The sequence below is a fragment of the Lepidothrix coronata genome, unplaced genomic scaffold (genome assembly GCF_001604755.1).
Source record: "Lepidothrix coronata isolate B3197 unplaced genomic scaffold, Lepidothrix_coronata-1.0 Scaffold61, whole genome shotgun sequence".
NCBI classification, from domain to species: domain Eukaryota; kingdom Metazoa; phylum Chordata; class Aves; order Passeriformes; family Pipridae; genus Lepidothrix; species Lepidothrix coronata.
In genome coordinates this window covers 100,423-126,982 of record NW_016690241.1, presented here as the reverse complement: position 1 = coordinate 126,982, position 26,560 = coordinate 100,423, and the positions used below count along the sequence as shown (strand labels likewise).

At 38.0% G+C, this 26,560-nt stretch overlaps 1 protein-coding gene across 1 annotated transcript in view; it reads right to left on the bottom strand.

Moving 5' to 3' along the window:
- KIF25 (kinesin family member 25) overlaps positions 1 to 26,560 on the bottom strand; it is a 42,357-nt gene that overhangs the window by 13,615 nt on the left and 2,182 nt on the right. Inside the window, exons 3-9 of the mRNA XM_017817437.1 lie at positions 23,914 to 24,030; positions 21,895 to 22,033; positions 17,408 to 17,511; positions 16,113 to 16,201; positions 14,568 to 14,610; positions 8,875 to 8,942; positions 4,033 to 4,107 (exon numbers count right to left, since the gene is read on the bottom strand). Of these exons, the coding sequence (XP_017672926.1) occupies positions 4,033 to 4,107; positions 8,875 to 8,942; positions 14,568 to 14,610; positions 16,113 to 16,201; positions 17,408 to 17,511; positions 21,895 to 22,033; positions 23,914 to 24,030 (635 nt within the window). The remainder of the gene's footprint in view (positions 1 to 4,032; positions 4,108 to 8,874; positions 8,943 to 14,567; positions 14,611 to 16,112; positions 16,202 to 17,407; positions 17,512 to 21,894; positions 22,034 to 23,913; positions 24,031 to 26,560) is intronic.

Below are 26,560 nucleotides of genomic sequence, written 5' to 3'. Positions count from 1 at the left end.
GAATGACTGATGAGGTTAGATGTCCTGTCTGCCCAACTTCCAGTAAGTGCACTACTGAGCTGCTTGTAAATCAGCTTGTGAAGCACTGCAGTTTACCAGACAGCATTTTAAAGTAAACCAACAGTGGGTTTGATTTGTCTTACAGTGCTGTGCTGCAAACCATTGTACTAGTGTCTTAACAGCTGGGAACTCTTCATCTCTCATAGCCTTTTTCAGGCAGGCTCATCAGTCAGAGAAGACAGCCCTAATAATAAGAGGCACAAATTTTATACCAAAAGCATTAGTTCAGTACGAGCATGCACACAATGACTACTCTGGAATAAAGGTGGCAGGAACTGCTCTGATATGGACAAGTCAAAGATGAAAAGTGTACAACATTAGTGCACAGGTACAGGCATCTATGAAACACAATTCACCATCTTCTGAAGTAGACAAGTAAATACATCTAATGCACAGTGCAGTGAAACTGCCTTTTTCACTGCACTGAAAATAATAAAAAAAACAGTCCACAGTTGTTGAGCTCAGTTGTGGATGTCTGTGCTGTTCAGGGATCTGAACTTAGAGGTATGATTCCTATCTAGAAAGTGTGTTTCTAACACAATTAGATCAAAGTCAACACCTTAAACAAAACAAGTGGGAGGGCACAGATGCATCCAGCCACAGTACTGCTTTGTAGGGAGGACCGATACTGTATTGTACTCCTTGGCTGCATCTGCTCGGCAGCACCTGCCAGCATCTTGGTGTTGACCATAGAACTGTGCCAGCAAAACCCTTGGAAGACATGTAGTTATGCTGATAGGACCACTCCCTCCCTGGACTATCTTGTTTGTTCAGAGACACAACATTAGCAGAATCTCCATACACGAGGAGCACTTTGCCGTTTGCTGAAATTTCTGCTCTATGAGAGAGTCACAAGAATGGACTTGCTCCTGTTCTGCCAGGGAGTAAAATTTCACTGCCTAAGCTACCTCCTCTGTGGGCAGACCTGAAACAGCTGCTTCTGGTTATGCAATGCTTTTCCTCATATCAAAAATGTTGTTTCAAGCACATGCCATATTTCAATGAACACCCCTCATCTAATTGTTTTAAATGTATGGCTTCAAGTCATGAAATATTTACATGGCCACTGCTGCAATCTTTTGCATATTAAACATGCCTAGAAGCAATTATTTTGGGAGGATTATTTAGAAAGCTTTCTCTTGTTAGAAAGAAATGTGTGCTGATAAGCCACACAGCAAATACCTGGGTGACCTTTCTGGGGATGTGAAATCAAAGTTGCAGTCAGTAAACTTATAGTAAGGTCCCTCCAGATTTTAGGATACAGAGTATAAAATAGGATTCTAATCATAGATTTGATGAAGTAAAGGAGATAACTGTAACTGAAAACAAATAGCACTGCAGCAAAATTAAATGTGATGGATATTAGGGTTGTAAATCTGAAACGAGGACTTCTTGAAGTATTTACTGCTGACATGACTCTACTTGTATTTATGTCAGTAGAAAAGGTGACGCTAACTTTAGTAGTTTTCAGCTAGACTAATAATGAGCAATTTTCCCAATTCCACCCCTCATGCACCTGCCTGGCCACCTGTAGCTTATTGAGACTTCTAGCTCTGCTTCAAAATCAAAGAGATCTTTGGAACCAAAATGGGAGCCAAAAATTTGCAGGTTGTAGTTTTCCACAGGAAAAACAGAATTAAAGTCTTCTTAGAAGTCTGTCAGACTTTCCCATAGTCCAGCTAATCAAATTTTCCTAAATTGTTGCTTGTTAGAAGACAGTAAACATCATGGACAAAATACTTCTGGCAGGATATAAATGATATGATTAGAAGCTAAGTAGACAAGTGATTGGAACATTGAAGAGACAGATGCAAATTGGGTATCAATCAGTGAAAATTTCTCTGCCAAAGCCAAAACAGTATTTCAGTAAGCCCAAATGAGCTAAAACTGGCCAAAGTGGTATTATATCTAAGTAGGCACAGGAGAGAATGAATTGTTGGGGGATTCAACAAGCACCAGATTACTATATATTTACCTGTATAATAGTTTACTTCATTGGTGTTCTGGTTCCAACATAAAGGTTTCAAATAGAGAAGACTAAAAATTTTTTACTATGATTCACCAGATATTTTTCCTTCTCCTCTGCTTCTTACTATATATAACTGTTATATTCTTGTTTAGAAAATTCTTACTGTCAAGCTAGAATACCAGTAGTTTTGTAGCACTCTCCTGAAAAGAGTGTGGGTGTTCACTATAGCAAAGTTATGACTAGGAGAAACACTGTTTAAGAAAATCAAAAGGAGGAGAAATGTATTTTCCTCTTTAAAATAAACAAAAAAAGTTTGATTCTTCAATGCTGTAAAGAAATGCTATATTACTCCCTTGCTGGTCCTGTATGACTCACTGTAAACTTTGAAGCCTGCTGTACTTTGTCTGTTTTGCATATGAAAAAATCTTTCCTTCCTGTATATTTATACTGAAAAATGAAACAATTCATTAAGAAAGAAAAATAAAGAAAAATAAGGAAAAGGAGCAGAACACTACTTTCCACTTAACCTAAAAGTTGTTACAGACCACTTTGGAACCCAGACTAAAACAATCAGGAGCAGCAAAGAGTTTCAAGGCTCAGACTAAGTATGTCTGTTTCCCATTTACAATAGGAAGGCTGCTGTGCTCATATGCACAGACTTACCTTCCCTGAAAATCTGCTCCTGTTTAAACAGCACTTCGGGAAGAACAAGACAGGTCTTTTGTTTTTAATAACATTTCCTAACTGAAAACGAAAATGCTAGGACAGGATTCTCCCAGTGTGAAAATTAGAAAGTGGGAAGTACAGCAGATCAAGGTACAAATTGGGTATATCTGAAGACACTTAAGTGACATACTGAGCCAAAGCAAAATTATGTTCATTGCAAAAGGAAAAGTAGGGGAAGAAAACAGTAGTTTTAAGACTTCTTTAAACTCCTCCAACCTAGTGGTCCCTAGGTTGCTTAGCTACAGAAGCTGTGGTTACTTATCACTGGTAAACAAGAATAATGTGACATATGACTTCCCTCAGCCCAGGTAGCCCTTGGGGGCCCCTCTGTGGCATATGCAAAGGGATGTCTGGGATTTCCCAATATCCACAGTATCCTGATATACCTCTTTTAGGCCGCTTTTAAGAAATGGAGACTTGGAAACTTCAGTGCACAGACTGCCAGGAACAAGGACTGCGACAGTTCAACTCTGCCACTGTGGAGGGAAAGGAACTGTCTTTTCCTCTACAGGGAGGGAAAGCTACATGACAGCTTTACCATATAATCAAGTGACATTGGAGCAGGGATGAAAAAGGAGCAGAAAAGAAGTTATGTACAAATCTCAGTTCAAGTCTGAAGGTTTATAACAGTATGCACTTTAAGGCTTCTTTGCAAGAATAGCTTAAGTTAGTTCTAGTATAAATGAGAAATCACTTTATAAACTTAAGCGGCTAGAAGTAATTTCATATACTCGCTAGTGCTTGTTACTGATCAGTCTTGTATTCAAACCAGAATGCTGTTTTACCCCTGTGCCTGAAGAAGCAGTAGAACTGTGACTGAGGATGCTCCATTCTGGTTCAACCAGGAATCGATCACACCACGTCCAATGGCCTGTGCTCACGCATAACCAGAACTAAGAGTGGCCCTGGCAGGCCTTTCGTATGTGAACTGTTGGACAAGATGTACCACCATTTCTGCAACTGGAAAATGGTTATGAAATATAACCTACAAATCCCCCATTGGAAGCGATGCTTCAGTTTGCCAGAAGCAGACCAGAAGAAAAAACTTTTTTTATTTTTACAAATTTATCTGCTCTGCTAAATTTTGTAAAGCGTTTTCACTGTTTATACAGGGAAACAACATTCACTTGGTGTTGAGTAGAGAGAAAACAGGAAAATGGAACTGCAAAGCCACGAAACTTGACTGGATCACCACTATTAAGTAATTTTCTTTTTTAATTTATGGGTTTCTGTAGATTATTGTGCTTTAGCTTTCTTACTCCCACCTTTTAACTTACCCATCCAGAAGAGATGTTAGCAAAGGGGCCACATCTGCAAACACTGCATCTTGAGACTCTGAATCATTGTAAACTCTGAGGAAAAAAAGTGCAGTGATTAACCAAATTAAAAATATAAATATGTTGTCACAATACAAGAATGCAAACTATGGAAAATGTAGGCCAGTGACATAAAACATGGAGCCTGCTGACATTTTTATGTCAGGGAACTGAAAATTAGAACTCCAAGGTTCTCACTCACTTTTTGGGAGCAGCTGTTGTGTGTGCTGGAGGGAACGAGCCAGAGGTGTACACCTGTAAGAGGTATACAGGCTGCAAACTTGCCTGGGGATTTGCCTCAGAAGACTCAGTGGCAGAGCAGAAATCAGAATACACCTGATGGTCATGTTTAAAGATGCACTGTCTTTGTGGGCAGTATTAACCTAAGGTATTTCCATCCTCACCCCTGTGAACTATCTGAAATCAACACTTCTCACTCAAGGGAAGACTTTCTATTACACTGTAATATGGATTGCAGATTAATTTTCAAAGAGAATGAAAGACAATTAAATTTAATGAGTTATTCTGCCTCTTAGAAAAGAGCAATGACAGTTCAATCCTTAGGCCAAAACTATGATGTCTGAAACAATCCCAATAGGTTTTCAAATGCAAGGAGTAAAGAACCAAACACAGGACATTCAAAGAAATCTTTCCTCCAACCCTTTCAAGTTTGTAACAACATAAACTCAAGACCTGAAAACAGGAAATCATCAGAGAGAAGAAATTCTGATCATAAAACATGGACATGCTAACTCATTCATTTCTTCTCTAGCGCACCAAAAATGTATCCTCCCCAAGACTACAGCCTGCAGCGCCCATTGTTTATACAAGATGAACATAATCTAAAACATGAATGTCATTAGCCACACTTAAATATTTGAGGTATGAATGCCTATTTTTGTCAAAAGCTCCCTTTCTGGTATCTTTCTGTGGTGTTTTTTTTTTATTTTTTTGTTTAGCTGGCTCTGTTTTCCAATGAGTGATACGTGTTCCTTATAGCTCACAGCAAAACGGCTGATTAGAAACGGGAATTTTGGTAGCAGCAAACATTACAAAACATAGGCACTTCACTGTGTATACAGTGCACTAGTAGACTTCACCTAGCAGTATCCCACAGCTTGTGTATGATACTACAGGTTTAACTGAATGAAGATGAAGTGTGCTCTTCAGCATTTACTCAACCCTCTTTGTATATCTGACTCTGATCTGTCTGCTACAGTCTATAGAGTCCACAAATATAGTTTTTGTATTCATGTTCTCCATAAATAAGACTCTGCAGAGGGATCACTGATAAACAGATACAGAACTGGAGTCAATACACTGAGTTCTGCATTTTTCCTGACAATAGACAGAGGAAGGAGCAAGAAACACTATGGTGGCTGGAGACACAATAATTCATCTCTGTGCCTCATCCTAATCCTTGAAAGCTGTAAACTGGCCTCAAAATTGAAATATGAGTTGAATCTCTGTTTCAAAAAAAATATTATTAGAATTAGCATTCAGTTTCTTTTTGCATCTTGCTGAATTCTTGGCTTGAAGTAACATCCTGTGGCAACGTGTTCCACAGACTAATTGTAAGTTCCATGAAAATGTACTCTCTTTAATCAGGAAAGGAGCACTTGTCTGGCTTGAAGGACACATACTGGTTGTACTGCCATTTCTCTGATGTGCCCTTATAGTACACAGAGAAACCAACAAATATGCAGATATGTGGCACAGTTTGTACCAGGAAGACACAGACACTGAATAGCAATACTCCATCCTTGCTTTGCATGCATATGAGCATATGCTTCAGTTAACTTTGCACATCAAATCTGCAAGGCCAATACAAGAGTGCAAAAGCACTTCCAAACACTTTTCTCTGCTTCATCTATTATCTGCACTTGATGAAATATTCATTAGCACCAAGTCCTCCACATTAACCAACTAGGCTTCTAACTCAGTATGTGTTGAAATATTTTTTCTTAGCATATCAAAACATCTCAGAGCTAATACATAAATTTAAAGAGGGAAAAGAAAAAAGAAAAAATAAACTTAGAAAGGTATTTTAAAGACTAAAACATTCACTGTGTCTTCAGATGCCATTGATGACTTTTGTGGACTAAGACAGCAAACAGATTGCTAGCGGCCACAACCCAGGCTAGAGTCAGCCAGTCTTAGCAGTTCATTTGCACTGCAAATTAGAATCACAGAATCATTAAGGTTGGAAAAGACCTCCAAGATCATCAAGTCCAACCTTTGACCAAACACCTTGTCAACTAAACCATAGCACTAAGTGCCACGTCGAGTCGTTTCCTGAACACTTCCAGGGATGGTGACTCCACCACCTCCCTAGGCAGCCCATTTCAATGCTTAACCACCCTTTCTGTGAAGAAATTGAGTGTAGTGCAGCTTGAGGCCATTACCTCCAAGTAGTACAGCCTCAGACAGCTATGTCAGGGTCAGGCTCTGGTAGCTGATCAGCGGAAAGGCACAGGGCTCCATGTTACAGTAACTACTCCAAATATTTACTCAACTTCCTAAAGGAGTTTTACTGCCACTACTTAGCTGCTGTGGTTCAAATGCTACTCCTACCCAAATAAAATGGTTTATAAAGTAATCTTGAACTAGTTTACGCTACACTATAACCACAGCACCAGCTGAAGTATGGACACCCACTTCACTAGCTATCTGAAACCATGAAAGATGCCGCAAATCCAAAGACTCTCTTTCTTTAACCCCATGTATTTTTACCAGAACGATGATAGATTTGTCCCTGTATACTGATTAATGTTAATTTCACCTTGAAAAATTCTGAGCTTCTTTTTTATTTTCCTAACTGATTTGCCAATAAAATTGTAAAAGCATAACATGCTGAAAGCTGGAATTTTCTTCCTGAGCTGAAATCAAATATTTTGACATTTATTAGTTCCATAAAATGTTGCTAAAAAAATAAACATTTTTGAGTTCATAAGAACCATATGCTCCTCTGTTTATAAAAAAGAGTTGTGCTGGGACATTAAAAAAACATTCCCCAAGAACTGCATTCTTTGGGGGATTTACATTTTTTTAACCCTTTTCCTGATTATCAGGATCTACACCACATTTCCAGAGTCACAGCACTCTGGAGTCCTGTGTCAATATCATTAACTGTATTGCTCTACAGAGTTGAATTCCAACATTATTCTGTATTTATTTCAACTAGCATGGCTGTATTAGGTACAGCTGAAAGGTGAAAGGATTTACTTTGAGTAGCTTAGCAGACATGTGAGGGGGCCATGTACCCTAAGAGATCTCATATGCCTTGAATCAAAGGAGTCCTATAACCTAGGGAGTCAGTAAAGCTTCCCCAGGATTTGCATTATCTCAGGAATTTTCAAGTGATTGGTGGCCTACAGGACAGTCTCTGTGAATAGAAAAAGGCAGCATTTTAGAAGGAACCTTGAGGAAAGGGTGAATGACTAGCAATCTTTAGCAAATCTATGGCAATTCAGGCTAAATCTTAAGTTTAAACCAGGACAGATAATTCATTTTGCATACATTTGACTTTAAATAAGGTTTTGCCTTCAAGCAAGGAAGCATGAAACTGTCCTCATATGTTCTGTTTCCAGAAGGTTTTGAAACATGGTTGGAGGTTGAGAGCCTACCGAGTCATTGCAATATATAGATACAAAGTTTGCATTAGAAAAAAGGCACTGGGGTAAAATTTTGTATTTTTTTTCATTTACAGAAATCTCATTTGTATTAATTTAACTCTTCATTCCTGTTTTCAGAGATTCAGGTCGGCACCATTCTGAAAGAACAGAAAGCACCCTTCAAGCTTGACTCCCTGCATTTTTCTGTCTCATACTGACTCTCTGGTGCCACCGAAACCCTTATCACAACTGGTACATTCCAAATCACACTCATCTATGCGGATTTTTGAGCACCTAACATGGAAAGTAGTCACACTATAGCCTTTCCCTTGGGGAGCAATGATTTACATGCCACTACTCTACCCTGCTGTCTGTGTTCAGGCTGTTTGGACATCAACTCCTACAAGTGCTCAGTCCAGTTTCTGGCTCAGTCATGCTGTATGTCTAATGCTGAAGTCAAGCAATCCACCTCAATTCATAGAATCATTGAATGGTTTTGGTTTGAAGGAATCTTTAAAGGTCACCTAGTATAACCCTGCTGCACTGAGCAGGGACATCTTCAACTAGATCAGGTTGCTTAGAACCCCATTCCACCTGACCTTGGATGTTTCCAGGGATGTGGCATCTATTCCCTCTCTGGGTAACCTGTTCCAGTATTTCACTACTTTCATTGTAAAAAAATTCTTCCTTATATCTATTCTCAGTCGACCTTCTTTTAGTTTAAAACTATTACCCCTTTTCCTATTGCAACAGGCCCTGCTAAAAAGTTTGGCCCCATTTTCTTATGGGCCCTCTTTAAGTACTGAGAGACAAACGTCCTTTCCTTACTTTTAAAATATTTTGCTACCTCGCAACATGTTGCAAGGCTCATGACAGCTACTCAGATTGTGAAGAGTCAAATAAGTCTATACAGGTTTCAAATTTAGGCATATCAGCAGTCTTTATTGAGAGGGAGCACTGTCATCTATACCCCAAAGTGCACTATTCTGCCCTGGGAAGAACACATATATCACACTAAAAAAACCCCAACAACCTCGCTCCTCTCCTAACCCCTCAGCCACCTCACCCAAAATCCCAACCAAAAAAAAAACACATTACCTTCTAGCCAATGCCTACTAAAAAAATCAGTCTTCACTATACAAATATTCCATCAATCCAGATTTCCAGATTGCTGCACAGGACTACCCACCTTTCAAACTGAAAAGTCTTGTTTATTGATGCATGACCAGGACGGCTACACTTGACAAGGACAGTTTCCTAAGAGAAAAAAAACCCAAAATATTTATAGTTAATATGACAGGCACACACACAACAAGAAATATGTATCAATTCTAATGTTCCAGATGGCAGCAGTAATTAAGGATCAGGAAGTCCAAGGCCCTTCACCCACCAACACACAAGGCTTTAGAGCCTGTACACGGCAGTGAACTAGCAAGACCATAAGAAAGGATTTCTAATCCCACTGAGGTTATTAAATAACAACCTACACAAAACATACACTTAAGTTCAACAGAAAGATACAAACCCTTACATGAACTTCTTTTGTACCTAGAAAGTCACAGGCAAGTAAAACCAACCTTCCCAACTGCCACCACAGGTAGAAAAAATGGCAAAAAGAGCTCTTTTTTCTTATTTGACAAATTTTCACAGTGCCTTTTTAGACTGATTTCATATATAGTTATGTCTAGAACTAAGCACAAGATGCACATTTCATTAAATAACAAGCTGGTTCACAACTGTAAGAAAGACTTGCACTAGTACAATTGGTAGAATTCCATGAGGTTTTAGTGGAATCTACTCTCCAGATGAATTATACAGTAGCTTTGTAAGTCCGGCAAATATGTAGGCCGCTCTTTAAACTATTAGTGGAGTACAATCACAGCAGTCTGACATGCCTTATGTAGCAAACTCTGTGCCCTTCTGCCCCTCATGGTTGAAGTAGCCTAACTGCTGCAAAAAGCAAAGAAAAATTATGTGGGGGTTTACAACAATTCGGGTGGAAGTTCGCTAGCACACAAAATACTTCATCCCATTCAAGGAGGTTTCCTACCTTACTAACCTGTGGTTACAGAACTGCATTTGATGGGAGTGCTGAAATTCATAATGTGCTTCAGGCAAGTAGCTTGGAATGCTGAACTAGTGGCCTTCAAATGAGTAGTGCCACAGACTGAAGTCGTAAAGAGCTGAGCAAATAATGATTGCATAGCAGTATGCCCAGCAGGCAAATGGCTAATAAACATCAAATTTCTTGCTTTGAGTTTACAAGTATTTCTTCCTCTTTGGAGAAAGAAGATGTATCATTATCAAAGTAATGATGACAGAAACACTTACTCTACATAATGAGGTATGTTACCTAGTAGTGCCAAAATTAGCAGAATACAGATCTCAGTAAAACACTTTGCTACAAAATGGCCTGACACAGAAATTCTAATAGGATCAGCAACCAACAGGCTACAGGGGAAGGGAAAAAGGAAAAAAAAAACCGAAAAGCATATAGAGTTATGGAAGACATTTCTGATTCAGATATCAAATTTACTTGCAGAGCAGCTTTCTCTAGGGTGAAAAATGAGACAGAAAAAACCTCTATTTTGTGTAACACAGAAACAAAAGAATTAACTGTTAATAGGCAGAAGTTTCATATGAGCATTTGTAATGACCTTCCTTTCTCAGGAGCTCAGTATGGCCTAACATATCCACCACAGCTGCAGGCCTACAGAATCTCATCAAGTTTCCCTGTCAATAGGGTTTGTGAAATCCATACTGCTGTCTACATGAACACCAAAGAACCTTTTTTGCACCCCAGAGTTACAAAATACTCCCAGTCTGAGTTCTTTCAGTGCCATAAGGATCATGAAAATGACAAAAGGATACTTCAGAAATATCCACAATCATAAATATTCACTATCTGTCCTGACACCCAAGCATGACTCCTCAAGCCTGCTGAACAGATCAGTAAGTGAAATTAAGTAAGGCAGAGAAATAATTTCAAATGAGTTATATGGAATACCAGATACAGACATGATCACAGAATCTAGCTGGGCTAATTATAATTTCTCATCGCTTGTTACTCTGTATCTGCTGAATGCTGCACCCCCTTTTCCATGACTGCTGTTCCACATCACAGATAATGTAAGGGAGCCTGTGACTGCTCCTCATGTGTCACTGTCAACTTCAGTGCAACTAAGGCTGACGTGGACAGCTTAAAGGATTCCCCATACTGGGGAAGCACCACAGGAAGAAAATTCTAGCTGGGGATAGTGATAAGCAACTGGGGAATCATAATGTCTTCAAATGCTCCATCCATCTGATCTATTAGAAAATTATCTCCCAAGGAAAGAAGGGTCTTGGTTGTGTTAATTCATGTTTCCACAGTCCTATCTTTAATAAACAGCAGAATTTTGTGCCTTCCTTGATATTCAGAGCAGCCTCTTAGCCGTCCATTTGAAAGGAATTAATCCAGGGTCCAGAGAAGGGCAGCAATGGAGCTGGTGAAGAGTCAAGAGCACAAGTCCTGTGAGGAGTACCTGAGGGAACTGCGGATGTTTAGCCTGGAGAAGGCTCCAGGGTGACCTTATGGCTCTCTACAACTACCTGAAAGGAGGTTGTAGCCAGGTGAGGGTCAGCCTTTTCTCCCAGGTGAGAAGCAACAGGATGAGAGGACACAGTCTTAAGCTGTGCCGGGGAGGACATTAGGATGATTAGATACTGGAATGGGCTGCCCAGGAAGGTGGTGGAGTCACTGTCCCTGGAGGTGTTTAAGGAAAGACTGGATGTGGCACTTAGTGCCCTGGTCTAGTTGACCTGGTGGCGTTCAGCCATAGCTTGGATTTGATCTCAGAGGTCTTTTCCAACCTAGATGATTCTGTGATTCTGTAAGGTAGAGGCAGACACCTTCTTTTCTCTGCCAAAGGAAGTTGAATTCCAACATCACTTCAGCAATTAGGCATCTCATTTAAGTGTCTACATTTAGTGCTGTGAATCCAGGTGAATTCAGAGCTACTCATTCAAACATGGTACCTGTGTTCACTAGTGCACACAGCACAACCTCCAGAGACTGACGGAACTACAGAAAAAAAGAAGGCAGAATCCTGGATCAGAATTACAGAATGTTTGAGATGGGAAGGGACTTACAGAGATCATTGAGACCAACCCCTGCTCAGAGCAGAGTGACCTACAGAGGCTGCCCAGGACCATGTCCAGTCAGGTTTTAAGCATATCTAAAGATGGAGAGTCCACACATCCTCTGGGAGACTTGTGCCAGTGTTCGACTACCCTCACAGCTTCTCATGTTTAAGCTGAATTTCCCATATTTCAGATTGCTCTCATTCCCCCTTGTGCTGTCACCACCAAGAAGACCCTGTGCATTCAGTACCTCATCTGCTCATTTTCTCAGGTAGTGACAATATCACCACTGCTCAGTGTCCTCATCTGTGTGGAGGAGCTCAACCTGGTGAGCATGTACTCACCTTCCACCATTATTGCACAACAAGCTTCAGACAGTTGTGGAGGTTATGTTGAGGAGCTGGGCACACACAGGAAAGCAAAAAGAAAACTTCAAAAATCTTCAAGTAGCTCAAAAACTGAAATGAAATATTCTTCTGTACATCCAATAAAATCCTAAGCTTTTTTTAGACTTAGAATGGGAATTTTTCTCTAAACAAGACGAGCAAGATTATAGAAAAGACTGCATGCGTCTTTCAAAGAATGATACAAATATCTAAATAAACAAAAGACAAACCACTCAAAGACTAAATGGAATTCATGTAATCTCAGTCTCACAAAAAGATACACAACCATTCTGTCCAAGTGTCAATTCTGCCTGTCTACAGACAGTTTGAAGGAAGTCTTACCACAGCTCCTGGCAGAAGAGAAGCAAAGTTAAGTTATACTGCAACTTCTGTCATGGTCTTCCCTATTCTAGTTACAAGACAAAGCTGTAGCATAGATGAGACAGATTAGCATATTACTAGAGCTGTGGTCCAATCCAGGAACAATGTCAAGTTGAAGCTTGTCCAAGAGATCCAAGCGTAGTTTCCGATATGTATGATGGACTGCGTTGTGAATCTGATTCTAAAATGTGGCTGTTTTCTAACACACACTGGCTGTGAAATGATCATGGTAGACAACTGCCTGGTTATGTTAGACACACGGAGTATTTTCAGGAAAAAACCCGGAAAGACAGGCATGATCTAAAAAGCAAAACTAATAAACTCAGCACCTCTATCACTGAGAAACGTCCTTCACCTTGATCTAAAAATTCCTTTAAATCATGAGTATTTGTCTGCAAAATGGTTAACTTGTTTCTAGAAATACAAAAAACCCCCCAAACTTTATTTGTTATTGAGCTTTTAGTTGCAACACAGGCAAAACCCCATAATTTAATCTGAAAATTGCGTATTTATCCTAGCCACAAACATAACACCTTCAGTTGTTGAAATCAAAATAAACAGAAAATAAACATTATTTTCCTCTACTTTTGTTAAATTAGTCTAAATTGACTGATTTTTTTAAGAAGGATTCTTACAACAAATTCTTTTTTTTAAAAAAAAGATAAATTTGTGTTAAGAAACTAATACAAAGACTTAAGGTGTTTGATCAAAACTGGAAAGTACTTTAACCAAATAAATGTCAAGGCAAACCAATAAAACATTTGAAGTCTATGTTGTGTTTTCCAAAACCAGGGAGTTAATACCTTGCAAATTGCATTTGACAATCAAGTCTATGCTTACATATATATTCCTGAAATATTCAATAAGGTTACCATATTGAAGGTTACCGGGTGACTCTCATACAAACTAAAATTCATAAGCTCACATAAGGAAGCGGATATTGCTTTGTCTGTAAACATACAGATATTTAATAAATCAGGTATCTATATGAAATAATCCAAACCCAAAATATTGTCTAATTTCATCTTAATGCAATAAAATTTAACAGGTCAGAGATGGTTGTGGTATTTTATAGTACAGTGAATGGGCTGTGGCATCCAGAACACTATGTCTACCATTACAGGTCCCTGCTTTTTATCTCCTGACATATTTACTCTTTCTTAGTCTCTTCATGTGCTCCATTAGTTATCTAATTGCATATATACATATATATATAATTATCCATATTATGCAAGTGAGATCTGCCTAATGAAGCTATAATTTGGGAGATTTAAATGCATAACACACTGTAGGTCACTTCAGCAATATTTTAAGCACTACACTGTAAAAGAGAATTTGGCTAATCACCATGTAAGTAACAGTGAGCAGCCAACTAAGAACCATGGCAGCTAAGCAAATTAAGCCCCAAGTTAATACTTTAACCTTAGCTCACACTACTGAGCCTTTTTAAAATTTTTTTTATCTTGGTAATGGCCTCAATGTTAGAATGTCATTTAGATTTGCAGCTTCAACTCATTCTCCTTCCTCCAATGATCTAAGCCAGGACACTCTAACATGCTTGACTGCAGCACCACCTAGGCTGCTGTGTTTCATGGGGGATCATATTTCTCTCCTAGTGCATTAGCTGTGTTGCAATAATAAAATTTTTAAAAGCCTGACATAATTTTAGAAATAGTTACAGCAAATACAAGTGGCTCAAAGGGACTGACTGCAGAAAGTCTGCAAAGGGACTGACTGCAGGACTACTGCAAACATACAATCTCTGTTTAATGGATGGTTGCACCAGCAGAAGCTGCAACCTATTACCACTACGAAGAGTCAGGATGAAAATAGCACAAATCACCTGCTATTGCACCCATGGGTGATCAAAGCTGGGCTCCAACTGATGAGAAAGTACCTATATATTTTTTTAAACTCATGGTTCACATATCCCTCTTGTTTCTTCTTCTAGTATCTATGAATCTACTTTTGAATTTCACCATCAAATACTTACATCATCAGCTGCATATGCCACTTTTTCTGAAAAGTTTCTTTGCCTGTAAGGGGAAAACAAAAGCCAATAGGGAAAAAAAAAAGGTACCATTCAAATAATAAGTGTTCCACTCAGCTGAGGAAAGCCCATGTTCAAAGTGCCTGAAGAGCACCTTTCAGAATTGCCAAGTATCCCATGTACCTAGTAACACTACAGTTAATTATGAATAAAAAAGAAATTAAAGTGCAATCAAGTAAAATAATCTGCTTTAGAAAAGATATTTAGAACAAACCAAATTAACACTAATTCACATGCAAGCTATTCTATTATTTTTAGATTGTAACATGAGCTTGTAACAAGAGGTTTTCACTTTAGAACATTAAAGTGAAAAATACCCCCTTTTTAGGTATTTGTCCCTAATCTTGTATCCATTACTAGTCTAAACACTGACTGGGAATGCTGAGGTGTATAAATTTATTCATTTTTGTGTTTGGAAAGTCAGTCCCCAGTTTTACAGTTTTATTTTAAAAAGTTTTATTTAAATTACTTTTGATACATTAAGAGAAGTTACTCTTAACAATTTTTTTTGGCCCAGTCCACCATGTTTTACACTACAAGTCATCACTTGATTGCAATATACCATACTGCAATGAAAACAGCGAGTGGGTTCCTTCCCAGCTATATCAAGCACAAGTTAATGCAAGTTTCTCCTTCAGGCTCCTTGAAATATTTTGTCTGTAATTTTTGACATTATTTTAATTAAGACGGTTCTATTTTTTTTAAGATTTGCCAAAAATTAATAAACTTTAAAACACTGAATGTATTTTTTTTAGAATTTTTAGAATTACCACACAGTAATAGTAAAATAAAGCTCCAAATCAGTTATTTACTGACAGAGCAAATTATAATGTTACTGGTTTCTAGCCACCCACCAAGTTTTCTCCTTCTTTCTTTCTTTGTGTATGTTTCAATCCCTATTTTCTTTCACGTTAGTCATCTATGGAGAATTTGGTTTGTTAAACTCATCTAATCTCTCTTTGCCTTTTGGATCTTGGAATGTTTTGACACTTTGGTTACAGTAAACATATTATAAATTAGGGATGCAGAGCCAGATTATACTGAAATAGAATTACCACTGTGTGTGCTAACAGCCAGAGTGTTCTACAGCATTACAAAACAACTGTAATGCTGAGGCTGTTTCTCTATCCACAGTTTCTGGCAGCTATTACATTACTGCATGCCAGAATTTGTATAGGATAGAGAATACACTCTAAACTGACTGCAGCTGTGTTTCTTCTGCCAAGACACGGATAATCCTGGCTTGGCAGAACAGGTATGGCTTTCTACTGAGGTGGATATACTTTTAGACAGGGGGCTGAGATTGGCTAAAGCCAATTTAGCAAGAGAAAAAAACAGCAATTAGTTTTTATGATACTATATTGTCTCCACACACACATAAAAGCAGAAAAATCAAGGACACAGTTGTTTTCACATAATTATAAGTATCGTTTTCACTGTATATTAATTATGAGTCACATAAGATCTAAAACAACCAAAATAAATTACCTATCTTGTGATATCAAATGTCCAGCAGCATCATCAAAAGGTAGTAATGGTCGAATCCTGCAGTGGACTCTGATATTTCCTCTCAATTCCTAGGGTTAGAGTATTGAGCTGTATTTAACACAAGCTGCTGTAGAGGACAAATACACTAGAATTTGCCAAACAGACATGAGCATGTTTAAGAAAGCAAGTGTTTACAACATCATAGCCCTAGACGCTGTGGGAAGAAAAATAGAATCAATATAATTTGTCTTGGTAAGGTAGGAAAAAGTACTTGAGGAAGTATGAGCACTTCAGAGATCTGGAATTGTGTAGCCCTCTTCAGTTTATATGGAAAAAAAAAAAAAAGGCTTTCACTCTAAGACATTCTTCCTTTTTCTCCTTCCTCCTTACCTGAGCTTCTTCAGATACCTATGTTAACTCAACAGACAAGATTACACACTCCATTTCTCTTCCTGCAGTCCCGAGCAAGATGTGGAATATAAAACATGTTGTACATTTTCCTCTCCACTGTGTGTTCCTACATGATTAAAAAGCCAGCAGCTGATTTTTCTCTGCAGGCTGTTTTAGACTTCAGTTTCTCTCTTCCTTTTTGCTGGTGGTCATTTCTTCTTGTTTTGTATGACTGAAAACAGCTAGCCTTGTGATGACTAGTGACCATTGTCATTAATGCCCCACTGCCCTGAGGAATATCCTTTCAATAAACTGCAACATACGGCAGAGTTTGGAAGGTAAGCACTTTTTAACAAAGAGCTTCATTTTCCCAGATAGAAAGCCTTTAAAGAATTTTGTTTGAAGGTGGCTTGTGTTTCTAAAAATCAGGTCTCGAATCAGGCAACCCAAAACTAGTCATTTGTGGGGGTGGGGAGGAAGAGTAAAGTTAAAGTTCATAAATGAAAAAATTAATCCCAAATGAACCATCACTAATGGCTGAGCAGGATACACCTAGACATATTTGAAAAAATAAAACACAGCTATTTTGCAATTTCAAGTTAATATTTTTAGAATTTTAAAAACTATTTCAGAAGCTTCAAATTTAGAGAAGAGGATGAAAAAACTCGAGTTTTGTCCACTATTCAAAATGGATGGTACTCAGAGCATTATGTTGCACGAGTGCATTTGAAAGATCCTTGTGTAGAAAGAAAGGGGTGGTGGGGTTTACTGTAAGACAAATGTGTCTCAGCAAATAGATGTGTCATATATTGACAATTGGGGAAGGTGATATATCCAGGCAAAGAGGAAATTATGCAAATAATTTCAACAAAATAAGAAAATGTTCTGTCATTAAATATACTTACAACCAAGCTGTTATGTAGAGCCCTCCTCTTCTGCTTTTCTTTCTCATATCTCTCTGTCACTTCTTGTAGAGACTGCTCAAGATCAAAAGCTTTTATCTGAAACACTAGAAGAAAGCAGTTTCAAAGAAATAAACTCTGTGACTTTACAAAATTAATTTTCTAGCAGCACCTCATGAAATACAAGCATGAACTTTTTCAAACAAATTTCAGTTAGGAGGGTTAGTTCTTGATTTACTAGACACCTCTGAAAAATCCCATCATAGCTCTTGCTTTGTGAAGCTACAGATAATTACCACAACTATACATACGAAGACTTGAAAAACAACTAAAAATATAAAATAGTTAAAGGCAGTTCATATGTGTCAGTTTTTTCTAATACCCATGCTGTTCACCTCTAGTTCATAATGTTCTTCCACAAGTGCATGCATGCAGGGAAACCATGATGTTAACAGCTGGGGAAACAAAGTATGAGAGTTTCACTATAAAAAATCCTTTTCTTGCGTCCTGCATGTGGAGTGATAATACTAGCATGTTTTTGTTTGGAGAATCCCATGCAAGTATGTTACCATAAATTGCCAAAAGGGCCTCTTATAGTCACTGACCCCTAATCATACCGTATTTTTCAAAACACAAGGTTAGAATTCATTGATTATTTAAGTAATCTCCATAATAAGTATCTTTATTAACAAATTTTTGTACACACTTTGAGTTCCCCAAGTCTCTTGACTAAGCAGTAAGGCAAAGCAATAGGTGCTAAGGGTAGTCTTCCATTATTCCAGTCTTGAAAGGAAAAAAAAATTACTAATTTTTTTCAATATTTAAGTGGTCTCTTCTCAAGGATTTTGAGAAGCCAATTGGACATTATAGATCCAGTTTCAGTTAACTTATGCCCTAATTACTCTTTTTTTTCATCTTTTTCTGACCACCCCTTCTATGGTGAATATAACTGAAAACAGAAATCAACCCTGGGGTTTCCTAATTTGACACTAGGGTTTTTGAGCAACATTCTCTAGAAAATGAGTTGAGCTGTTGCATTTAGCAGATGGTACTTTGATATTTGTAAGACTGATCCATCAGTTTTAATGTCCATTTTCCATAAAGCTTTATGTGCAGCACAGAAAAATTTCTTGAAGCTTCACAGAGTAAGTTTCCTAACACATAATTTACTTCCGAACTTTTATTTTTTTTCTGAAAGTAGAGCCATATAGTTACAAACACTTATTTAACACTTTCCTAGTTGTCTGCTCAGCATTAGCTGCAAGCTATTTAGGAGTAACATTTTCATCCTTAACCTAGGGGCAGCCATTGGTACATCTGTTTCAAAATACTAATTTTACTTAATCTTCATTATGCAAGTAGTTACTACATGCCTGCAGCGCCTTCCCCCATGCTTTGCCCATCTCATTGACCTATACAGAAATTCTTTGGGAGCTGGGAATGCTGATTTTTTTGTTTAAACATTATTGATCATAGTTAGGATCTTCATCAATAATCAGACTAACAGTTGTGATGTCTTGCAAGCACATTTAGGATTGTAATGTTCCTTTAACTGACAGTCCTTGTTAAGAAGTTTTTCATTCCCTCCCATTCAGTGCAGCACCAGATCTTTTACTGTGCTTGCACACCTGTTTCCACAGTTTTATGGAGGTCTAAAAGCAATCCATCTTTCTGAGCAGTTTCTGTCCTGGATCAGCTCCCTGATCTGTTTTGCATGTGGTTACATAAATAGTTACACAGGCATAACAGAAAGTTCCGTGAAAGGGACATGAAAAACCGGAACAGCATAACAGCACAGCCACAACTGAGATATGGATGTGTAGCTGTCCCCATAGCTCCCTGAGGTTTTTAATGTTTCTTGCCATACTAGATTCCAGTTTAAAAAGGAGACCAATCTGATCATGTCTTCTAGGACAAGCAGCTATGATGTAATAGACTTAATTCCAAAACTTCTTTTGAATTCAGCTGTTTTATATCCTGGGCTATAACATTATTTTCATCAGGGCCTACTGCAAAAACAAGAGGTAATGGTCTTATAACTAAAAAAGGGTTGATTTAGATTAGATATAAAAAAGGCGGTTTTTACGAGGGTGGTCAAACACTGGAACAGGCTGCCCAGAGAGGTGGTGCATACCCCATCCCTAGAAACTTTCAAGGTCAGATTGGATGGGGCTCTGAGAACTTGGTCTAGTTGAAGATGTCTCTGCTCACTGCAGGGGGGCTGGAACTAGATGACCTTTCAAGGTCCCTTCCAACCCAAACCATTCTATGATTCTGTGATTATTCTTTGGGCTTCTGCAATATTTCTGTCGCTGGATCCAAGGTCTCTCCCCTCCTCAGATACTCTACACTAAGAAGAAAATGCTTTCAACAGGCAGTTGAGCTGTTGAGACTCGCCTGCTGAGTTGAGAATAAAAGATGCTGTTAGTTCACATTCCACAAACACATCTGCACAGTGCAGAGCTCAGTCTTCTCCAACATTAGCAAAGCACATAGGTGCTAGGATATAGGTAAAGTGGGAAATAAGTTCCTTACCCAATTTGCCCTCTTCTCCAGCCCAGAGAGAAAGTGTCCTGGAACTGCAAAGTATATCTAAGTCACTGGGCTGCAGCAGCACAGATACTGTAATTTCCTCTTTCTAACAATATCTGCATGGTGAAGCAATCTAAAAAGTAATCTTAAATTTTTATAAATACCTACTCTTCCAAAAATCTGCTGAATTACTGCATCTGTCTCAGTAGTATCATTTGAGTTGGGGGGCCAGTACTTTTGGCAAAAGTGATAGCAGCCTTGTTTATGAAGGAAACAGGCCTATAACAATAAAATAATAACCACTTCTCTCTCTTATTAATTGCTACTATTTAAATTTCAGTGGGAAAGGTGGCAGTAGCCTGGTTTTCAGACTGTGAATAAATATTTCTAGGTAAGGGACTACTCAGTTATTACAGGGAAGTTTTCTAGTTTGCTGCATGTCAACTACAGCCTTAGAACTAACCTATTAAAATGTTTCTTCTATAATTCTCCCCCCTCATTTTCAATCTCTATTTTAAGATTAAACTAGTAATATATATGATCTCCAGAATATATACTTAGGGCTTTCTGTCTACAAAAGATTCTATGTAATTAAAGGATGGCAATTCCAACTGTCATATTTAACCTTAACAACAGAATCTCCATCTTAAACATTTGACAGAGAACTGAAAACCAGTGAAATTCAAAACAAAAGTCATCTACTGAAGTACCAACACACTATTTTGTAACAGGCAGGGAAGCTTCTCCTGCTTATGATTCCATAGAACAATGCATCATGAAGTGCAAATTGAGAACAGTCAACAGGAATTACTAGTTATTTACACCACAACAGCTCAAGTGCCAAATCCAATCTGCTATCTGTTCATTTAGCCTCCTGCTTCAATAAGGGAAACATTCACCTTTAGATAAAGTTCATTTTCCTCTTTGTTTTTTTTCTGTTTTAAAGATGCCTTGATGGAGCATTTTCTGTACAGGGATAATACAATAAACAAATCAATTTTAATCATAACTTAGTACATTACAGGGACAAGTTCTGTAAGCATCTATCACCAAGAATGCTGTTTGTTGATATTGACTTGAGGAGTCCCATGAGAATCAAATCAGTCCAAAAATGAAGTGTTTCAACCAAAAAGTAAAGCAGGACAAAACCAAATCTTTTAAATGGCAACACATGGATATCAGAGTGTCGCACAGGGTCTCTGATTATATTGTTTATTTGTTCTTAGTTCATCAGGCTGCTAAGCTTCAATATAAGCTCTGTATGTGTCATGTGCTTCTCAGCCCCGGTAGGAGTTCCACCAGAATCAAGGATACTGAAAGCAAGTGCAGAGATCCATATCATGAGATCCAGGTGTCAGACCAATGCATGTAGCCCTCAGCGAGGAGGGCAGAGAGCACCAGTGCCTGTTGTGTCTCCTCCAAGAACAAAGAAGCACCTGAATTCCAAAACAGTAGTCCATGTGGTGTTATTATCTACAGTCTAGCAAGTGGAACTGGGTTTTGATTTGGAAGTAATTTTTTTTTCTGTAAATACACAGAAATATTAAAAATCCTAATTTCAGGCAGTGTTTTCAGAAATCTCTGAAAACACCTCTTCTGATACAGTCAAAAGGAGACAAATTTCAGCTTTATAAAGCAACACATTCTTTATTTGGCTATTCTAAAATAGTCGAGACATCACACCTTAAGAACTGCAGTTTAAAAATGTTACAGCTGAGCCAACTCAGCAACAGTCTAATAGCAGCTGCAATCCTAAAAAAAAGCGAAATCTCTGCAGAGTATTTGCACTCCTTCTAACTCATCAGAACTCCTTGACAATCTAATGTCAAACAAGAAACAAGTGCTACAATTTCAGTGACACATTTCAAAAGATCAAACTCAACCTTTTAATGTTAGTAACATTTAGCAATTATATTGTTGATGTTACATGTTCAAAATGTAAGTGCAATGAGCCTTACTTTGCATTGCTTCATTTTGCAGCTGTACCCCTTGGACTGCTGCCAAAACTTGGTAAAGACAAGTCTTGCTTTGACGCCGAAACTCTTTTGAAAGCTCAAGAGCAAATGAATGGAGGCTCTTCAGGTCTTGCTTAAGCCTCTTCTCAGCAAGAAGAAAAATATGTTATAAAGACACAAAAACAGCAGTTAAGAAGAATCAATATAACAACACAAATAATTAGGGTGAGATATCACAGGCAGGAAGAACCCTCTACTTGATGAAAGGAAGTCTTCAGGAGTATGTCTTTCAGCATGTTTAGAGAAGGATCCTGCAAGACATTTAGCAATGCAATTTCCTAAAAAATTTCAGCAAGACTGTATGGATCTTATCCTACATATTCTGACTGTTACTCAGTTTCAGGTGTATACCAAATCTCTTTCTTATTTCATCAGACAAAAATAAGTGTGTGTGAGTGTGTGTGTGTTCTATTCACTTATAGGACGTATTCAGAATTACCAGTGAAAAGTTGTGATCTGTATATCCCTTCCCGCATTCATTTTCCACACTTTGATCAGGAGATACTTGCTAAGATTCAGTCTAAGTCATTTCTTAAGTAAGCTAATTCTTTGCCTTCTTATGAGAATAGGTGTATTTTGAAAAGATCAGAAACCTTTATTGTTCAGAAAATTATTTGTACTATGGACATAACTCAGCATAAGATACATTATAAGACTTTTAAATGTTTATAAGATGCGCTTATATTCACTTACAAGTCCAAATAAATAAAAACAAATTGACCTGATTTTAGGATTAGTAGACTTCTTGACATCTAAGTCTTGAAACCAACATGTAAAACCATTTGTAAGATGAACTTAACAATACCTTATCCAACAGAAGCACTGTGATCTTTCATTAGTCAGCCTGGTACAAAGTATCACATATTCTGTGACATTTTATTTTTCCAACTATGGTACTGACCTCGAATTAATCAACTAGTTTCAATGATAAAAAGGCAATCTTAAGGGACAAAATCACTGTATTTCTTACTCTCAAATGCCACAGAATGTAACTGGGAATAAGTATTTTTTTGTTATTACAGGTATAGGATTAACATTCATCTAGACTTTTATCTGGAGAGCTTTGCTCTCTCCTAGCATTCACTGATGTCTAATAGTAAACCATCACAATCCATTGGTATTGCATCACAGGCAGTTCTAACTAACCTAAAATGTAAAACACCACCACAAAATTTACTGAGCAGAATCACTGTATTTAGAACAGAACAGAATAGTTCAGTTGGAAGGGACCTACAATGATCACCTAACCCAACTATGATACAATTAAGCTGCATCCTTCTGCCGGTTAAGAATCAGATTTTTTCCTGAGGTACTTTTCAGTCATTTTATGCAGCCAGTCAGCGCTGCCCTGAGAAAAGCTGACATTTGTTTGTGTCTCTAAAAGGAACTCACTACCCTACGCAGTAACATAATGAATAAGTACTTCAATAAAGGAAAATATTACAGCACTGGCATTGGGAGAACAGTTTCACCCTCTCTGATGCAAAATTAAGAAAACCTGAGTAAGCATACAGCAAACTCTTGTGGCAGAGTGTCTCTTGTGAGACCTCTTGTGAAGTCTGCCAGATCAGAACTCTTAGTAATCAATGGAACCCTCCAATGTGTTTTTAAAGGATCGGCCTATCTGGTTAAAATATATCACAATTATTGTTTTTAGGGGATGTCAACATGATAATCAAATTAGGAATTGAAATGCTTTGATTACAAAAATATCTAGCTTGGGTATTGACAGCAGCCTGGAGCTCAGGAGCAGCCACTTTCAGCAGTCTCTCAGGTGACTTTGCAGCCTATTGCAGCAAAACCACTGAACAACGGCTACACCTCACTGCAGGCTCTGCTGTGAATAGAGTAAAGCCACAGATCAGGTTCATATCTAACCATTTTTTGTGTTTTACTGTATTTGATAAGCATGTAAATGTTTAGGGCATAGATTATGCCTACGTTATTACTAAATGTCTTTACCTTTATTGCTCTGTGCAGCTGGGTTACAAGAGAACTCCTCTGCAATTTCTGCTGCCCGCCACGAGCAGCGTAGAGCTGCAATACTTCATTAGTGCTTCTTCCGGCCAACCCTTGATACTATTTAAAAAAAAAATCACCAAAAAATCACCTTAAAACACTCATGTTTCCTGTTGCATTCTGTCCCCTTTGTCTCTGTAAACACTTGTAACTCAACTATCTGATTACATGGGATATTGTCAATACATCATCATCATCATGGCTGAGCTTCAAGAATGAAGACAACTTCTTTGCTTTTACCTTTTTCTGAGTCATGTGAAGAATCACCTCATGGTAGCTGGCTAACATCACACAGTTCTACTTTCTTAGTGTGGTAAACCTGAGCACCAGACTTCTAAAATGCCTTTGCTGTACCTAAACCCTCTTACTTACGCTTGAGGTGGATCTAAAGGGTTAAAATTGTGTCTTCACTTAGGGAAAAGGGCTGGTTACATAGGTGGATTATTAAGTGTCTCCTGGAAACTAGATTTAACTCAGAAAGCACTCTGGAAGGACATGAAACAGAGCAAAGACACACCTACACGTGTTAACTGCTGAAATCCTGAAGGAGCTGTTAATACACAGCCCCCAGTTTAGTGTCCATTGCTCCAGCCGCCTGACAACACCGACTCCATTACACTCTGTAGGGTTGCAATGGTGCAAAACTGTGCCAATAAAGCCCTATGCTGGGTCTTCAGAGATCAAAGCAACCAAAGCAATTGTCATTTACTGACAGTGCCGGTACTTAAAATGAGCTGCAACTTCTTCACCCACTTTCCCCAGTACTAATTGCCTCTTCCTTTATTTTTGAAATGCACTTGTCTCTTGCGTGGACTTATTTCCTACTTTATTCACACCATACTTTCTGCAACTGCAGTTTTCCATTATTCAAATTAGCAAAGCATAGAAGAGTACAACAGAAGATATGAAAGAGCTAAACCTACTCACATAATGGGTTTGATTTAATTCCAATAATCTGATAACATTAGGTAAAAATTAAACATTTAATTGCAGTTTAACTACAGATGATATCGGCAAAAACAACAATACAATGTTTTGGTGCTGTAAGGACAAAAAAAGATTATATTTTCAAAAAAAGTACTTCGCTTATCTAAACCAATGTTTCCACATGGCTTTTTCACCTTCACAAAGCATGCATCTTCCATTTACAAATGCAAGTGGAGACTCTGCACAACTATGCAGCACCTTAGCACTAATATAAGAAGATCTTAAATGGAAAAGAAATAGCAGGAAGAGATTATTTTAAAAAAATTATAATTTTCTTTTTGTTACAGGCTTTAAGCTCCCAGAAATTGAGACTAATTCTATACAGTGTTTATACATTCTTTTATTCTGAGGATTTTCAAGACTCATGTTACTCAGATGCAATATTTACAAATAGTTTGACAAAAATGGACCCAAGTAGCACACCAGAATTAGTATTTCTAATCACACGTGAAAAGTTAAGCACATATATAAGCAATTGCAGTACTCAAGCATCATTACTAAATAAGCTTAAGCTAGTTAAAACCTACTTTTAGCATCTAATCTGCACCATCTGCACAGATTCCCCTTGACCCTCCACATTTCCTAACACTAACAATAAAAGCAGAATGGTCGACTGCTGGTCATTGCAGTCACCCTCTCATTGCTTCCGCTATCAAGTTTATCTTTATTGCAAATGTTGCCTTGGTTTAGAAGTTTTCTCCATTAAAATAGTTTTAGCATTCATCAGAGCTGTTCACAGGCCAGAACCTGCAAATCTGTGCTCATGCACAGAAGCAAAAAATTGACTGTAAAACTTTTTATAGTCAGCTTTATTATAAACAGAAGTGAAACTGAACTACATAATAGTGTTCTCCAAAGTGAAATCTCAGTTTTGCAATTGGATCCGTTCTAGCAGACTTGGCTTTATGTAAGGAAGGCTGCGGGATCAGGACCTCAAGGACAGCTAACAAAAGTAAGGGGCATGCAGGTAGATAAACACATTTCCAAATAGACAAAAGGAAGCCTACCAAGAAAGAATCTGATTTCCTATGTTCAGTAACAACTCTTACAATATGCTGCTAGGATAAAAATATACTGGGTTGCAAAACAAAGTGGAAGTGCTGTAATTCATCACTGTCTCAAGGATATAAGGGAAGGTCTGTAGCAAGAGATAACTGATGCAGCCTACAGACAAACATCTACACTGCAATCCTAATTTATGGCAATCCTCATAAATTTGTCTCCAAGGATCCCTAACTCACTTCATCCCAAACGGATCCAATTAGCTTTTACAAGTTAAGAATGAGACCTCTCTTAACCCTGGTCACTGTGACTGAACTTGTTACAGCTCAATCACTTGGGCAGCTCCACCACCAGCAGATCTGAAGGGTCATGGACTGACAGCCAAGGGCAGTAACTTTTCTCACCAGCATAGCTGGTGAAACACTGGGAGATATTGTGCAACATTGCACAACCTTAAATAATACTAATTTCAATTAGTATTGTTTTACATAGTCTTCAATTAGGGTAAAACTATTTCATAGATGTCAGTTTAGCTCACGTTTTCAGATTGCTGGGGCAAATTAACCAGGAAGGAGTGACTCTTAAGTATTTTTAAATAACT